This window comes from Mustela putorius, unplaced genomic scaffold (genome assembly GCF_011764305.1).
Source record: "Mustela putorius furo isolate JIRA1106 unplaced genomic scaffold, ASM1176430v1.1 tig00000174_pilon_pilon_pilon, whole genome shotgun sequence".
Classification (NCBI taxonomy): domain Eukaryota; kingdom Metazoa; phylum Chordata; class Mammalia; order Carnivora; family Mustelidae; genus Mustela; species Mustela putorius.
In genome coordinates this window covers 38,038,930-38,056,658 of record NW_025421304.1, presented here as the reverse complement: position 1 = coordinate 38,056,658, position 17,729 = coordinate 38,038,930, and the positions used below count along the sequence as shown (strand labels likewise).

Below are 17,729 nucleotides of genomic sequence, written 5' to 3'. Positions count from 1 at the left end.
ATAAAAGTTTGTGGCACCTTCCGCAAGACCTCAAAGTACAGTGTATTTGGTTTAGAAGCTTCATTTGTATGATTTTCTGTGTGTCAGAATGTTCCACTGCCTTCTCTCTAAGGACTGAAATACACTCCTGCTACGCCCCCAGCTCCAGCTACACACATTTTGCTCCCCTGGGAGTGGTGTAGTGTACCACCTGAACAACCACACAGGGAACTTCAGCAGATGCTCCCTGATCCTGCACATCGTATCCTCTCTAATGACCCCAGAGGTCACTGTATAAAGTTTTACGCAAACTAGTGGCAACTGCGTCACCCTGCATCCCAGGAGTGAACCTCAGGAAAGAATGGAAGCTGGTAAGTAACTATACCGCAGTGCCACCATCCCTCAGGGGAATGACTCAGACATGTTCCACAGTCTCCTGGGAGGTCCCAGTGGGGAACGTGCAGGTGCCTGCAGTGGTCATCAGACTCTACTGGCTGTCCACTCTTTTCGGGTCCCCTCCCAGAGCTTCCTTGGGTTATGTGCTTAATAAGCTGCTTGCGCCCAGACCCTGGAGGACCCGAGGCAGCAGCCCGCACGCCCCGCTCTGGCCAGGCTCCAGCACGCGGCTCCATTTTGTTATCTCAGCCTTTGCCCGTCCGCCTTGATCCTGCATACTGGAGACCGGCTCCCCCAGGAGCGCCCGAAACCGCGCCCGACACGCACAGGCGCTCAAGAAATCCACATGCACCATGGGCAAAAGGAAATTCTGCCAAAGGAGGCAAGGGGAAAGGGAGAAAACCTCCTGCTAGTCCTCGTGCACACACACGCACACGCACACGCTCACACCCCCCACGCACCCCTGCACTCATCCTCTCTCTCACACAAGCCCCACGTGTGGCACATGCCAGGTGGGGAGAAACCTGCAGAATCAAACACTTGCTGCTAAAGCCAGGGGGACGCGACAGCCTCGCGGCTGCCAGCGCAGATTCCCAGTGTTGGCTCTTCCAGTGACATCCCCACGTTAGGGCTGGCAACTGGGGAGCTCACGGGATTGGCCAACATATGTGAGGCTGTCCCAGCAGCCGCCACTCCACCTCCCTGGCCTGGTCGAGGCACGAGCCGCCCTCCGCGGGGACCTGGCGCTTCACTGTCCCACACTGGCCCCATCCAGAGGTGGTGGCGGGCCCCCACACAGGCTCTCCTGGGTGCTGCGGGGACTGACCTGTTGATGAACTCTTCGTAGCAGGAGTAGATGGCAGCCAGGCACACAGCCACCAGGTTGGGCAGGACCCGGGGGTGGGGGCAGTGCCCCGTGGGGCCGTGCATGCTTGAAGAGAGCAGAGGACAGGGGTGAGCAGGCCGCGGCAGCAGTGGCACTGACGCAGGGAGGCAGCAGGGCAGGGGCGCGTCGTCAGGGTCAGGGGTGGAGGGTGCTCCAACCCTCCAAGTTCTTTGCCAGGGATCTGGCCGCATTGGGATCTAGGTCCTGGCTCTGCCACGTGCAGGCAGCACAGAGCCAAGCTCCAGGCCGGCGGCTGTAGATCCAGGGTGCCAGGTTCAAGTCCATACCAGCGGTCTTGGCAAACTACTTAAACTTGCCATGCTCAATTTGCTTAGCTATAAAATGGGAACGTGACTCCCTCCCTCAGTGGGTTATGGTAAGGACCCAGTTTCTAATTCATGGAAAGAGCATATGGTAGTCCTATAGCCCGGGACAGTCGTATTTATGCCTGCGGGTTCTGAAAGTGATTCCTAAGACCACATTTTAGTCTCAAAAGTGGCCTGCTTTGAAAGAAAATTGATTATGGTCACTTGGCCCAGCACAGGACCTGGGACACATTCGCTAAGTCCTCCCTTAATGCCAGCTACTCTTATTTATTATGGCTAGCTCTGTGCCTCAGTTTTCTCCCCTGTAAAATGGGACCAATACCGTGACTCCCGGGCTGTTTGGAGCCTGGGAATGATATCTCTAAGTCCTGGAAAGTCACTGTGGCTGTTGAGGATGAGAGAAACCTAACCTGAAAAAATTTGACAAACCACAGCTGGGTACTTTAAAGGGAACCTGAAGTCACCAGGGCTCCTGCGGAGAAATGCTTGCTTTGGATGTAGAAATGCTTTGTGAGTTTCGGGTGAGTTTATTCGGGAAACACATAAGCTCCAAAACCAGCTTAAACCGGCTATTTTGATTTTCTTCAAAAACGAGAGGTCGCTGACGTGTGCAGCCCACGGACACAGTTGCTAGCGTTGACGGGCATTAGCTCACTACACCGGCACACTAACCAGAGGAAGGGAGTACGATGGCTCTCATTTTCCAGATAAGGAGACAGAGGCACAGGGAGAGGCTTTAAAAATCCAAGAAAAAGCAAGCCCTCTCTTCCAAAAAAGCAGAAGTAAGAAAGAACTAGAAGATCTGCTTTCTTCTTCCCCAGTTTGGGAGGTGGCTGTTTAGTCCCTATTGATGCCTCTCCGGGGCCAGTGGGGGCTTGTCTCCGGACGTGCTCAGCACTCATAAACCAAAGGGGTGTAAGGTGTGGGACCCGTGGAAATAACCCTATTATTTAGAACTGGTACCATTTCCTGAGTTCCTATCGTGTGTCAGGTACTGTGCTAGGGGCTTCCTCATGTATCTTCTTGTTTAATTATGCAACAAGCCCTGTGGATAGGGGAGTAAACAGGACCAGAGAGGTACAGCAACCAGTTCAACGTCACACAGCTAGTAAGTGTCTCGGACTACGTATGGTTGGGAGGACCCAGGTGACAGCTCCCCAGAAGATGAGATGCTCGGGGCCTCTGAATACAAGTGGACTCTTTCTGGGTATCAAGGGAGCAAGTATTTCTGGGCTAGAGAGGAGAGCTGGCTGGCAGGCAAGGTGGGGAGGGGGTCCAGCTGGGAAACCCACCTCTGAATGAACTTCTTCACCACTTCCATCCCCGCGTTGAGCTCGTTCAAGGCGAGGATGTACTCCTGAGTAAACAGCCTCAGTCGTGGGCACTTCCCAAAGTCCTGCAGAGAGAGCAGACGGGAGAAGCTGAGACAGGCCACAGGGGAGGCCAGGGTCCCAAAAGGGGCGGTGCGACCGTGCTCTGCTCACAACTGCTGGTGTGGAAGGCAACGGGGAGACAACCAGCCAACTCCACTTTCTAGAAGGCACACGTTTTCCCTTCAAGAACCTGGCCTCGTCACGCTCCTGCTTACGCCCTTTGATGGCTGCCCGGGGAGAGCAACAAATGTGTTCTGACCCGGAACGGGTTCCGGCACTTGTAGCGAACTCACTGGCATGGCACCGATGCGCCAAGGCGTGCTCAGCAAAGAGACCAGCTGGGGTGTCCCTACTGCTCAGTGGGGAGGGGGCCTGCGCATGTTGAGCTGGGTCTCCCACAACCCCTGGGAAGCCAGCAATGCCACAGGCCCCACAGAGTTTCTGGATGCCTGCTTTCTGTGAGCTATCACCTGAGGCTGCTCAGCACGGCCGGGGCAGATGTCCAGTCTGGGGCCATCAATTTGGGAAGAGGGCTTTGGGACTTCTTGGGGGTATAGAGGAGCCAAACGTAGTCCTGGACAAGTGTAACTCTGAGTGTCCCCAACCATTGTCAATGAAAAGATGCCCGTTCCTTCTCCCGAGCAAGAGGGCAGGAAGGAGGTCCAAGAACCAGACATGGCCCCAGGGCGAAGCTGGCTCCCAGTCACGGGCTTCTCAGCTGGCTCCCTTGTGCTCTAGGCTGACCCCAGCCACCCCACTGGTTCCAGAAAATACTTAAGGAGCATTTGATGACCTTGTCCTTTTGGTTGTAGAAAAAGCTACCCTCATATGGCACATAGAACCAAAAAAGCAGAGAAGACAGATGGATAAGCTCGAAAAAGGCTGGCTGGACAGGTAATGGCGTGTGTGTGTGAGAGAAGTGGGGTGTGGGAGGAGGTATGTTTGTGTGCGTGTGAGAGGAGACGGAGAGAGAGAGACAGACAGACAGACATGGGGTGTGGGAGAAGATGTGTATAAGACATGTGAGACTATGTGAGAGTGTGTGTGTGTCAGAGAGACATGGGGTGTGGAAGTAGATGTATAAAAGATGTTGTATAAGAGTGTGTGTGTGAGAGACGTGGGGTATGGGAGGAGTATGTGTGTGAGGGAGACATGGGGTGTAGAAAGATATGTGTGTGAGAGAGGTAGGGTGTGCGAGGAGGTGTGTGTATGTGTATGAGAGACACGGAGTCTGACAGGAGATGGGTGTATGTACGAGAAATGTGGGGTGTGGAGGTGGTATGTATGAGAGACGTTGGCTGTGGGAGGAGATGTGCCTGTGTGAGAGAAGTGGGGTGTGGGAGGTAGTGTGTGTGTGTGAGATGTGAGGTATGGAAGGAGGTGTGTGAGAGGTACGGGGTGTGGGAGGTTATGTGTGAGAGACATAGGGTGTGGAACGAGGTGTGTGTGTGTAAGAGATCCAGCACGTGGGAGGAAGTGTGTGTGAGAGACGTGGGGCGTGGGAGGAGGTGTGTGTGTGCTTGTGTGTGTAAGAGAGAGACGTGGGGCGTGGGAGGAGATGTGTATATGTGAGAGATATGGGGTGTGGGAGGTTGTGTGTGTGTGAGATGTGGGGTGTGGGAGGTGTTTGTGAGAGGTATGGGGTGTGGGAGGTTATGTGTGGAGACGTGGAGTGTGGGAGGAGGTGTGTGTGTGCTTGTGTGTGAGAGAGAGAGACATGGGGCGTGGGAGGGAATGTGTGTATGTGAGAGAGATGTGGGGTGTGGGAGGTTGTGTGTGTGTGAGATGGGGTGTGGGAGGAGGGGTTTGTGAGAGGTACGGGGTGTGGGAGGTTATGTGTGAGAGACACAGTGTGGCAGGGGGTGTGTGTGTAAGAGATCTGGCATGTGGGAGGAGGTGTGTGTGTGAGACGTGAGGCGTGGGAGGGTGTGGGAGGGTATGTGTGAGAGACGTGGGCTGCGGGAGGAGGGGTGTGTGAGAGACACATCGTGTATGCGTGTGTGAGGCTTATGGCCTGGGAAGGGCGGTGTGTGCCCTGGAGAGTGTGTGGCTGGTGTGTGTCCGGGGGTCCGTGTGAAAGGGGCACAGGCAGGAGGGAGGGAGGGCGAATCTGCTCAACATTAGGGAAAGGCCCCAGGCCCCAGGGCCAAGGACGTCTCCATCCACCGGCTCAGCCTGAGCCCCCGCATGTCACTTCAGCTGACGCCTACTTAAGGGGCGCTGAGCAAGGACAGAGGGACTCCCGCCTGCTCTAGTGAGTGGCATTCCTGGACACTTCTGTTTTCTTAGCTTCCCCAACCCGGCACAGGACCGGGGCAGGAGGCAGAGCACAGCTGAGTGGAGAGGCACATCTCCTTGGTGGCCACTGGCTCAGGGACTTGTCAGGAGAGGAGGAACGATGGCCAGGAAAGGACCCTGCGTCCTTCCCCACATTCACGGGTGGAGGCAAGGGCTGCCGGGTCGGCAGTTCTGTTCACGTTCTGTGGGCGGGTTTTAACAGTCAGGAGGGGCGCGTCAGCGTGGTGAGGAGGGTGGCCCGCAAGACGCCAGAGGGAAGAGTCACATCTCCAAAGTCATCTGCGTTCTTCTTGCCCGCACTAAGTGGAACCCATTCAGTAAAAAGCAACCGCATCGGCATTCTAACTTAAAATAAAACAGCAGAGACTATCTTCCCGGATCTAACTGATGCTGAGGGCCCTCGAGAAAGTTTTGAGGAGAACACGTCCCTCCCACGCCCTCCTGCCAGCTCCGAGAAGCGAATTTCTAGAGCTGCTTGGTGCTTCTTCACCTGGAGTGAAGAGGCTGAATTAGAGTCCTCAAGACACTGAGGGGCCTCGTCTGCTTCCATTCTCCCCACTGGGACGATGCTCGTCCATGAGGACGGCAGCAGAAGCCACAGGGGAAGCCCAGAAGGAAGTTACGTACGTGTGTACACACACACACACACACACACGCACACACACATGCACACACATACACGGTCACATGAACACACACAGAGCCCTGGGCTAGATAAGGCCTCTGTGTGAAGAGAAAACTGAAACTTGACTGTGCTTCCAAACTGAGGAAGACATCTCAAGTCACCTGGTGCCCTGGAAAACGGTGACAGGAAGGCCGTGTGGCCCTCTCGGGGCCTCACAGGCTCTGTTGTGGAGTGAGGGCTCTAACCACGGATCTCTCCGGCCCCCTTCCACGTCTAAGGGTTTAGGAGTCCATGAAAACTGCTTCAACTCAACTCTGCTAAAGATAACTGTCCTTATCTTTGCTGACAGATTTCTGGAGAGTCAAGGTCATTTTCTTGGAAATGAACATCATAAATGGGTCTGATGGCCTTCCCATATGGGTGAGGAACATTTTACCTTTGGAAAAGCTAAAAGCTCCTCTTGGAAAGTAGGGTGGTCAGATCACCCAGTGGTCTGCTAGGGACCGCAGCCACATCTTCTTGCCTCCCTTGCTACAAGAACACTCTGCTGAGTGGCCCGTGGGTACAGGGACCATGGTCATTCTTGACAATACAGTTTAACAAATTGCTTAAAATCTCCAGCAGAACATTCTAGAGGACTGCTTCCATTTGTATCTAGTTTTTATTTCAGTCCAATGAGTAACACTGAGACTGTTTTCTAAGATTCAATGTACTCATCTGAAATGGGACACACAATATATTTGCAAAAGAGGAACCCTGAGGACAGGAGAAGCTCTGACACTTTAGAACACCTCTGCAGTCTACGATTTCCTCCAGCTCCCAAATGTTCCAGTGCGTCCTTGGTGAGAAATGCTGCATGCGCGGTCAACAGAGGCCGCTGCTTGTGTGATGAAGACAGTCGTGAGGCTCGTGGCAGGCTGGGCACATCCACTAACCAGTGAGTGGACCCCCCACACCGGCTGAAAGCTCCAGCTCGAAACAGTATATCTGGCTTCCTGGGCGTAGGGGAAGCCAGTCACTGTCTCACATGCATCTGCCCATCCATAGCCCTCTTCTGACAGAGCTCGTGGCAGGTAATTAGACGCCGAGGGCAAAGAGCAGCTTACGGCATCCCCAGACGCCAGGATCACTTGGAGAGTTCTTCAAACGTCAAGCGAGGATTCCTGCCTGGAGCGCCCTGATCCCTGCCAGGCCACAACAGATGCTATAAACTGTGGATTTGCCCGGTTGCTGTTCTGAATTTTATCCAGAAAATTATTACATGGTCAACACTGTAGGCCCATAAAACTAACCAAATATAAGAGAGATGTTGTTTGGTTAGCTGTGGGAGGCTGGCCTGAATTTTAACTTTTTTCCCTTCGGAAGTCAGATGTCCCCCCAAAGAAGCGTTCTTAGACAGCCTCCTGATGACCACAGACTACGGGAAAATGTTCTTCCATGCCCGAGGGGGCCCAGGCCAGGACAGAACACCTGGGGCTGGGGCTCTGTCATCGATAAGCTGTGACAGGAAGGTCCTTTGCAAAACGAACTCTAAAATCTCTGTTCCACACTCTGAAAGGGTACAAGCTTCACCTCCTACCCCCTCCACTGTGATTTTAAAGTTAACAATTGGAAGTCTTCTCCTCTCAGAAGCCTGAATCCAGAGAATGCCCCAGAAACTATAAAAGCCCAAATTAGGGCACAAATTCACACTCTCCACCACTACCGCGGGGAACGTCTTTGTTAGTCCCAGGAAAGAACTGGATGGAGTAGTCGTCTCCCCTGCATTCAGGAAATCAGAAACGCGTTTATCTCCGATCAAGGGGGAATGTCGGAAGTAAGCAGCAATTCAGCTACGGGGTGAGACCGCTCTGCGGAGGGAACGGCAGAGGGGATCCGCACGGTGCCTGCACCGTCAGTTACCAGTGGCCGCTGGGAATCCTGGGCTGAGACGGACTCTGAGGCTATCTCCGGGCTCTGCCGGAGGAGTGCTGCAATCGACTGATGATGTCTGCCACGAGTGTGGGATGGGGTGGAGCAGCACACGCGCCACACGCTTCCAACCAGACGGGGATTGGGGGTTGGCGTGGAGACAGCTGTTTCCACTGCTGAATCCTGACAGGGCAGGGGGCAGTAGTCACAGCTACCCCACCTCGGATTCAGTGCCCCAACGTGCGCTGCAATGACATCGCTGGCTCTCCATCACATGTGACTCGAGTCCAGGCTGCAGGCTGGCTCGGAGAGAGCACTGGAACACCAGCCCTTGCTTTCGATAGCTGCTCCTTGGCCCCCCTCATGAGCACTTGGGGCTGCTCACCGGTTCTCTGAGTGGCCTACGGAGGCTTTCTGGGTCCCCACCACCTCATCTGGGAAAGGTGGTCCTGGACTTTCATGAGACTTAAATGACATGGGACACTCTTGCGTGTCACACTGTGTCAGGCTCTAAGAAGGTGCTCGATAAGTAGCTGAGAGTAGATGTTAGTCACTCTCATTCCCAGCTGTGGCCCCTGGGGCCAGTGAGTGTGCTCTGATAAGCCTCAGTTTCCCCACGTGTAACACGGAGAAAGCAGTATTTGCTGCTCTCACTGAACTGATGGGAATACAAAGGGGCCTTGCAGGCCGCCAAGTCCATACTCAGATTGCCTCTGTCTCCCCTGACGACTTTTTGCTATTCCAGGACCCCATCCGGGACACCCTGCTACATGTAGTCATCCTGCCGCCTTCGGCTCCTCTGGGCTGTGACAGTTTCTAGGCTTTTCTTGTTCTCAACAGCCTGGACAATTTTGAGCAGTGCTGGTCACGTGTTTTACAAAGTGCTCCTGAATGGGGACTGGTCTGATGTTTCTCTCAGGATTAGACGGGGCCCATGGGTTTGAGAGAAGAAGCGCCCATAGGTACGGTGCCCTTCTGACGCCGTATCAGGGTGCCTGCCCTCACGTGACTTGTCACCATGGCTGGTGACCGTGAAACCGTGACCCGCTAACTGTGGCTGTCACTGTCAGGTTTCTCCATCATATGGTCACTCTCTGCCCCCTCTGCCCTGTGCCTCTGGAAGGACACCGTACGGATGGCCCCCACTGAAGCCGTGAGGTGCCCCACCCCCTCCTTCTGGGCAGAGTGTCTGCAGACGCTTGTGACTCTACACACGGGAAACTTCTCTCTTCTCCCCCGGCCACACTATTTTTGTTATTTTTACTGTGAAAAAGATTCTTCCCATTGCCTTAAGAGAAGAGAATAGAGCCGAGGAAGACAGGCTGCACGAACACACCAGCTTCAACAGAATCCCAACCCTGTTCCTGGCTGTCAGGCCAGGCCAGCCAACCCCGTCCTCCACGTTTTGGGGAATGGCGAAAGGCTGGGGAGAAGGGAGAGGCCGGCTCTGCAGCCTGGGCGTCAGGGGAACTCACCATGTTATGCTTGAGGATTCTCTGGACCACGGGAGTGAACACTTCGATGACCACCATGGACCGAGGCCGCTCTCTGCAGTGCTGGGGAGACAGAAGGGCATGGTCAGCACCGAGCCTGGCAGGTTTCAGCCAGAGCTGAACGGGCCCCTGGAAGTCCAGGCCTCGCCCGTGGCTCTGAGACTGTGGGGACGCCTGGGGGCTCCGTTGGTGAAACATCTGCCCTGGGCTCAGTCATGGTCCCAGGACCCTGGGACCGAGTCCCACATCAGGCTCCCTGCTCAGCGGGGACTCTGTCTCTCCCTTGCCTCTCTTCCAGTACTTCCCCCCTCTCTAATTCAGTCTCTAAAGATTAAGTCAAATCTGTAAAAAAAAAAAATGAATAAAGGGAGAGTTTATCAGCGGTTTATATAGGCAGGTGCCCACCGGGACGGGTCCCGACACCTTGCAGCACTGAGATGCAGAGCACGTGGTCTAACAGAGGAGTCTCTGGAAAACAGTGCAGGAATGCCAGGAGTTCCGTGTCCGGACACCAGAATCTCGGAAGTCCTGTGGCTTTCCAGCTGTTGCTTTGATAGGCTGACAGCAGCCTACAGGCTGCCAGACACACCTCACGCACCTCACGGTACTTCACTTCCTCAGCAGGTTGTGTTTTCCAAGGCCTTCGGGTGGAACAGATAAGGCCCCACCCGGCCAACACATTTAGAACCTGCCGGGGCCTGAAGGCGCTGAGTTTCTAACCCCTGCGTGAGGACCCTAGACTTGGGAGAGTAGAGATCAGGGCTTTCCTGGGAAATCTAAGATCAATGAACTTTCCTCGATCTGAGTGTCCTGGTTTGGAGAACCAGCAGGCAAGGCTGCCAGGCGTGTGGAGTGAGCTGGCCCAGGGTGGACCCAGAGGGGGCGGCTTCGTTCCCCTCAAGCTCTCCTCTCTGGACAGGCCGCCTGTGGGTAAGGCACGGAAGCTGGGACTCAGGCCCTCCCAGAGGGGAAACAGCCTGAAGGCTCACGGACCCCCTAGGCTCGGACCCCTCCCTCCAAAGGACGGGGCAGCCTTCGATTTCTATAAGGAAATGCCAAAAAGAATGATTTCTTCTACATCATGAGTTTTCAAACCGTGCTACCAGGAACCCCCCGGTATGACTGACTTTGAACAAAGGTCCACTGTTTTAGAACAAGAGTTTGAGAACCATGAAATCTGGGCGAAACCATACAGCTTGAGAGGACAAGGAGCAGATGAGGATTAAATCGGACAAATTAGTGAGAGAGGAGCTGACCTGCTGGGACAGGTAAGGGAGGAGAACCCCAAGCATATGTGGGGACCTATGACCCCACTCCGTGTGGGGAATGACGCCCCCTGGTGCCAGGGGCCAAGAAGGCCCATATTTCAGTTGTCTATAGTCTCACCGAGGCCCCAGGGAGGAGGGGGCCTCCACTGAGCATGGAAGCCGGACGCTTTCACAGGCACATACGCCTGCAGGCCCAGCTCGACGCCCAGGTGCTCGCCTGCTTGGCCCGGAAGGCACACACTGCCGTGTGCCCAGACGCGCGCACCGAGAAGGCACCCGTGCGCTCTGCGCTGGCAGGCCGGGCCCGCCCACTGCTCTGTGAGTTGCCAGAAATGGTGTCCTGATGGAGAGACCGGGCCAAAGGGGCTAACACGACCCTGTGTCCAGAGTCTCAGAGCTCCCACCCCTGACAGACACAGGGAAGCATCTCTCTGAGTGGGGGGCAGAGGCAGTAAGGGCATCACAGTCCCCTTTCCTCCAGAAACCACAGGGCTCTCCAGCGGCCTGCTTCGCCAGGCCACATGCTCGGCTCGCTGGTGGATGGAGTCCACACCGCCCACCAGGGACAGCGGCGAGGAAGGAGCCGGCGAGGAAAGGAGCATGAGTCGGAGTGAGTCAGCAGGTGTGAGAGCAGAGAGTGCTGGGGTAGCGGCAAACCTAGGCCCTGCGTCTCTCCAAGGACATCAAATCATTACATAAAAAAAAGGAAAAAAAAAAAAAAGAAAAAAAGAAAAAAAATCACACAGCAAAGAACAAAACAGGACTGCATGCTGGCTCAGCCCCCAGGCTGCTGAAGTGTGTTTTCAGAGCGAGGGAGGGCTGGTCCCCAATGTGCCCTGGGCACGGTCCGTGTAAATCCCTCTGCAAGCCTGGCTCTGGGTTCCCTGGAGCGGACGGCCTGCTCTGCGGCTCCTCCCAGCTAACCTGGCATCCCTGGCCTGCTTTCCCTATTCAGGAAAAGCCCCACGGCTGTGCCCCACTGTGGGCCAGCCGGTGCTCAGACGAGCCTTGGCTAATAATAACCCAGCTCTGACGTCAGGAACCCAGAAAATCTGCTACAAATTTCTCCCAAGACAGCTACAAAGATATTCCAAGGAAAAGCTGGACGTTCCTCCCTGACCCACTGGTTTGGATCCTGGGCCTCACTTATCACCTGCCTGGCAGAGAGAGAGCTATGTGTCTAAGAGCAGGCTGCCTGACCTGCCTTCTGGCTCGGTCCGGGGCCCTCACCCAGGTCAGGGAAGCCTGGGTTTTCGGCAAATTATGCAAAGCCAACCCCCAGCATGCCCACAAGGAGACGGACTGCCTCTTGCAAACACAGCCCCATTTCAATCAGGTCATACCTTGCAGAAGAATTCACAGAGATCTGGTGGTGGATGGTTGTTTTCCAGCAAAGGAGCAATCGCCTGAAAGACAACAAGCAAAGGTGAGCTGGAACCTCCAGAAAGGAGTCCTAGCTGGGGGCTCGTGGCTGGTACAAACTCCACGCTAATCTCCAGGAAAACACACACGGATGTGAGTGTGTGCGACCTCAGGGACTCCACAGCCTGCTGCCGTCCAGCCACGTCCCCCTTGGAGCAACAGGGAAGGAAAGGATCCGGGTTCTAAGCCCAGGTCCTGGGGGCAGAGTCCCGGGTGCGAGTTCTAGCCCTGGCACTCACGACAGCCTAACTGTTAGAACGAGTTATTTCCTCTCTCTTAACACCCGAGTTCCCACCCGGAAAGCGGAGCAGAGACTGCGGAGGAGCAGGAGGGAGGGTGCCCGGCCTTGCCCTGTTACCATCTGGGGCCCGTTGCTCCTGTCCCATGCGGGATGTTTAGCAGTGACCTGGTTCTCAACCCAATGGATGCCAGCAGCAAGCCTCAGCCGGGTGTGATGACCGAGAAGCCCTCTGACGCGCTTATTTAACGTTAAAGCAGGTGCCTCGAGTTCATGTGTCTCCAAGCCTTCTGAGGCTGACCGTCCAGTTCTTACGGTTCCCCCTGCCATTCCCGTACAAGGATCCGAATGATGTCTGATTCTTATTTTTCTTCCCCTTTCATACTTTGAATGATTTTGCTAAACTTCAAATTCAAATAAAATATGTAAACAACTGAAATGTGTCCAGACATTGCCCAATGCCTCACAGGGGACGAAACTGCACCCAACCGAGGCCCTCTGGTATGAAGTTTGAAATAGGGCCAGCTCTCCATGAATGTTAGTTACCGGATGGTTAGTACCTATGCGAAGTCCGCTCACTTTCCTGTTTGCCACACTGTGCACAAGATTAACCAAGAGGAGACCCAGGACCCTGCACCAAGACCACTGGGCTGTGTTACCTGTGTGAGCAACTCAACCTCTCTGGACATTAGTCTTCTAGCTTATAAAATGGGGAGAACTAGAGTGTCTTTGGGAGGATTTGAAAAGAGAGAACTGTAGAAGCTTTGGAGTCTCAGCCTCAAGATAAGCCCACTGCCACCATCACGGGGGGTAGGGACTGTCTTGGGCAGTACTGGGCACAGCGGTAAGGGGTAGTGATTTGGCCCAACTCCCAGGAGGGCTCTGTGAGGACTTGCTCTCCCCATCACTGACTCCCAGGGCTCAGAGCCTGCTGCTCAATTTCAGAGGGTCTCCGTGACCTGTTCCCTGCAGCGATGCCTTTGGATATGGCTAGAGATCTCTCAGCAAGGCCTTCCGCTGGGCTTGGGACCATCAGGGAAAGGAAGCCTCACCGGGGGCCAAGAAGACACGACGTCACTTATGCGAATGCGCTTCTGTGGAGGAGGAAGCCAGTGACACTGAGGCTGTGGTCTGGAGCCCCTCCAAGCCAGGTGCCCAACAGTCCAGGGTCTTACCTGTCCAGGGTGGCAGCACCCAGCATGGTAGCCGCTGGCGCAGGCAACCCTTCCGATTTTAACAGTTAAGAAATAAATGAGATAAAATAAAAAATGTGGTTCCTCCACTGCACAAACCACATTTCCAGTGCTCAGGGGTCCCACGAAGCCAGCAGTCACTGTGCCAGGTGAAGCAGACAGAGAACACCTCCCACACCCAGCTCCAAGGAGGGGCCACATGCAGGGCTGAGCCCCCCACTCGTGCCGGGCCCCTCGTCCTCGAGAATGAGTCACAGAATTAAGGAGTGGGAAGGACTGAAGTGCCCAGAGTGGGCGTCGGGCGGGGGCTCTGTCCTTCCACAGGATTGGCTCACTGGGGCCTCAGGACAACTCAGTGAGGTCAAGCGGGAGTTACTCCCATTTGTACAGTAGAAGAGACAGAGGGTCAGGGAGGTTACAAGGCCTGCCCTGGTCGAACAGTTATGATCATTTTAAAGGTATGACTAATAAAAGGAGCTTATATTTCTGTGGGCTCTTTCTATAAGCCCAGTCCCCCGTGGAGAATGTCTAAAGCGCTGGCTCACTGAGCCCTCCCGGGAGCCCTGTAAGAAAGGCACCGTTGTCACACACATTTCATAGATGAGGAGACTGGGTCTTCATATGCCAAGTTAGTTGAAAATGACTAAAAAGTTAACTAACAGCTAACCAGAAGTTAGCTGAATGGCCATCTGGTTAGATAAAAATATTCTAGAGCCAGTAGAAAGTATGTGGAGGGCCAGCAGTCCCCAGCCAGGGTTGACCTTGCTTCCAGGGGCTGCTGGCATGTCTGGAGACATATTTTTTTTTCCCACCCTCCCCTGGAGACATATTTTTGATCATCACGATGGGGAAGGGCTATAGGCACCCGGTGGGCTGAGGCAGAGATGGTGCTCAACGTTCTACAATGGCCAGGACAGGCCCTCCAGAAGGAATGATCCATCCCCAAATGCCCAGGTAGTGAGGCTGGAAACCGAGGGGCAGAGAGGCACGGAGAGACTTGAAATTATCCCCCCAAGACACGGTACATGAAAAAATCAACATACAACAGCTCATCTAGGCTCGCATCATTAATGCTGAAAACAGAAAATAGAAACACAAGTGCACCCACGTGGGGTTGTCACCGCCCGAAAACCGCCAGGGCCTTTCTCTGAAGAGGACACTGGGATGGGGTGAAATCCTTTCCTTTCTTTCTTTATTCTAATGAAATTATTTTCATAGAATACTTGCAAAAGCATTTTTAAAGAACATCTTAAAGGTATTTTCAATACAATAAAACTAAAGTTCTCCCATCAGTTGCCCAAGGTCCCAGCTCGTGTGGGGTGGGCCCCAGGTCTGCACCGGCTCCAAACGTGAGCTCACATTGAACTTCAGGGTGAAGGCCACCCTCTTCCCCAGCATACGGATGGCGGCTGCGGTCTGAGCACTGGGGGCCAGGGACGTGCTGGCTGTTACCAGCCAACAACCACCTATGGCACAGACAGATGCCCGACCCCAGACGGACCGAATCCAACCAACTCAAGTTACTTGTGAAAGTGTTTCTGAAAAAATAAGCATGTTAAAAACATACGACGCCCTGCTGGGAGAAGACTAATTGCTGGAAGTCAAATCGGATCATGTCATCTCTGGGCAGAGAGGAGGCTTCCCAGTGATGACAAGGGCACTGGTAACCCAGAGCACTGACGGGGAGGAGGTTGTACAGAGCAGGGCTGAGAGGCAGACCTCAGATTCTGAGACCTCAAATTCTCTGTTCTCAGGCATGTCTGCTGAGTGCGCAAGCTCAGCTCATCCCAGTGAAGGGGTCAGCCCCACAGAATTCGCTGGAAGAAAGCAGCCTGGATTGCTCAGACCAAAATTCCTTTCCCAGGCTCATCCCTGGTCCAAAGCCCTTACCCTTCTTCCAGGGCTGAAGAGCACGGGGGGGGGGGGAGCGGGGGGGGACCCACAGGTAGCGCCAGAAGGGAGAGGAAGATGCTAACTCCTTCCTGGCACCCATGTCCCCGACTGCTTCTCCACCAGCCAGTCCCACTGCTCTGCCTTTCCCGGACTGGGCCTTCTCCCTGGACTGCCTTGCCCTAGAGCACTCCTACCCCTCCTTTAAGATCCAGTTTGCTCACCTCCACCTGGAAGCCCTCTTCCCAGAACCCTCACTGGCAGAGGATGCTGGGAATCTGCCCTCTGTGCTCCCCTAACACTCCAAACAAGTCTCAAGCCCTGACCGTGTTCTTTCCTGATTAGCTGCGGACCTGCCCCGTTCTTCTAGCACACAGTGAACCTCCCAGCAGCAGCCCTAGGTCTGTGCAACAGAGACCAGTGTTTGGCACATACCTGTCCTCAAGTCAACAAGCGCTTGTTACATGGATTTATTAACTAACAGTGTACCAGGGAAAGGTGGTGGCGGGGAGTGGGGGCACGCAGGTTGACAATCCCCCTGTGCTGGCGACAGGGCACAGTGTGGTCAGGGTGCAGCAAAGGGGAGAAAACCTTCCGTGTTTTTAGCAAATTCCCAGGGAGCATCTAGTACGTGCCAGACACTGGAAGTGGGGCTCCATGGAAGCTGCTGCCTTTGCTCCCCACGACAACACCTCCTTTTGTACCCACCAGACCCAGCTGGGGTGAGAAGGGTGATCCTCCAGGCTGGGCTTGCCAGGGCCAAGTGCGTGGGCCCAAGAAACCTTCATTCAGCTCAGAGGGGAACAGATCCTGGCATCTTGCCCTTGTTTCAAAGGCTGTAGCCATAGGACCTCTGGGGCAGGTGAATGTCCCTTGTGGGCACATAAGGCTTTGCTTCTCACTTCCAGCTCCAGCTCTGCCTCCCTACTTCCCACATCCTTGAACTTTATACTCTCGCGATGCTGAAGCTTCCAAGATATCCCACGTTGTTTTCCATCTCTATGCCTATTTTGTTTCTTCCCTCTGGAATGCCTTTACTCTGTTTTGCCATCTGGCAAACCCCTATTGATCCTTCAAAACCCAGTTCAGACATCACTGCCTCCAGGAAGCACCATGCCTTCTTTCCCAGGCAAGCTGATCACTCTCCTCTCTACACCACATGCCTCTGTTTTTACAGTGATACCATTTATCTTCCTACAACAGAAGATAAACTCCGTGGGAGCGGGGCCTGTCTTTCACATTTCAGAGCTTAAATCCCCCAGGAAGCTATCTGACTCCCAAGATGCTTTCACCATAGTCAAGTCCCAGAAAATAGGACCTCACTTTGTGTATCAGAGAGAATTAAATCCAGGTTCTATATGTGTATTAATCAGGAGGCATGTCCTGGGGCCAGAAAGAGAATGCTTACCTCTCGGCTAATAGGGTTTTGCCTCCGAGTAAATAAATCCTATGCTCTGTGCCATCTCCTGCCTTCAACTCCCCCCACAGCACTCAGGAAGGAGGATGCAATGAAAACACATTCGCTACAAACCTCAAAGACAGATCATTTTCTCTCCCCCTCCCCTGTCAATTGGGGCCCTGAAATGCGCAAAGGCAGAAGGCTCGACGGGACAGCCAAGACCGAGCTCGGTCGCCATGCTGGTGGGCGCACCGGCGCTTCGAGAAGTCACTCAGACTGGGGCAGGGACCGTGGCACCGGGAGAGGGACAGAGGGCGAGGAATCTCAAGAGACTTACCACAATGATGTTCTCATGCTCCTGGGTAGTCAAGTTTGTGTTCTAAGGGATTGAGTGGAGAGTACCGAGGAAGACAAGACAAAACAAAACAAAACACAAAACCACAATATTAATCAAACGGATGTTTGCATCTCGAAGGTCCAAACAGTTTAAAACGCTCCCAGCTTCTCAGAGTGCAGGTGTTGCCTTTTCCTAATCAAGCAGATCAGAAAACCCCCCAAGGCTCGGCCAGGAAGGAAGAAAAGTATGACTTGGGGGGGGGTTGTTGGTAGGCGGGGCGGGGGGGGGGTGTGACGACACTGGGATTCGAGTCCCAGTTTCACCCCTTGGGAGTTATGTGACCTTGGACCAGTCCCTCCTCATTGGTGAGACTCAGTTTTTCCTTCCATAAATGGGGCTCCTCCATTCAGATGGGGCTTAACCCCATGCTCCCTGCCGGTCACAGGGTTCACGGAAAACACGGAAAGATACAGACTTTAGAATCTTGACTGCGTGCCAGGTTGTTTTTCAGGCACAGCACATAGAGGATTTCAGTGATTCTCCAACTGGGTTCCCACGGAAGAATGGTGTTCTGTGAGCCAAACATGTTTTAGCTAAATTCAAATTCTAGCAATTAGCTTGCAGAAATAATAGTAAGTTGAATGGATTAAATTTGTTTCATTTTTCGGGCTTTTTTTCCTCCTCAATCTGGAATT

General features: G+C 54.1%; 1 protein-coding gene across 4 annotated transcripts in view; it reads right to left on the bottom strand.

Annotated features, from left to right (window-relative positions):
- LOC101689027 (c-Maf inducing protein) overlaps positions 1-17,729 on the bottom strand; it is a 222,705-nt gene that overhangs the window by 30,026 nt on the left and 174,950 nt on the right. For 3 of the 4 annotated variants that reach the window (XM_045076341.1, XM_045076343.1, XM_045076344.1), the window contains 5 exons: positions 17,035-17,076; positions 11,899-11,961; positions 9,270-9,350; positions 2,880-2,983; positions 1,202-1,306 (listed from right to left, as the gene is read on the bottom strand). In XM_045076341.1, the coding sequence (XP_044932276.1) occupies positions 1,202-1,306; positions 2,880-2,983; positions 9,270-9,350; positions 11,899-11,961; positions 17,035-17,076 (395 nt within the window). The remainder of the gene's footprint in view (positions 1-1,201; positions 1,307-2,879; positions 2,984-9,269; positions 9,351-11,898; positions 11,962-17,034; positions 17,077-17,729) is intronic. The other variant, XM_045076342.1, reaches the window with a different exon arrangement.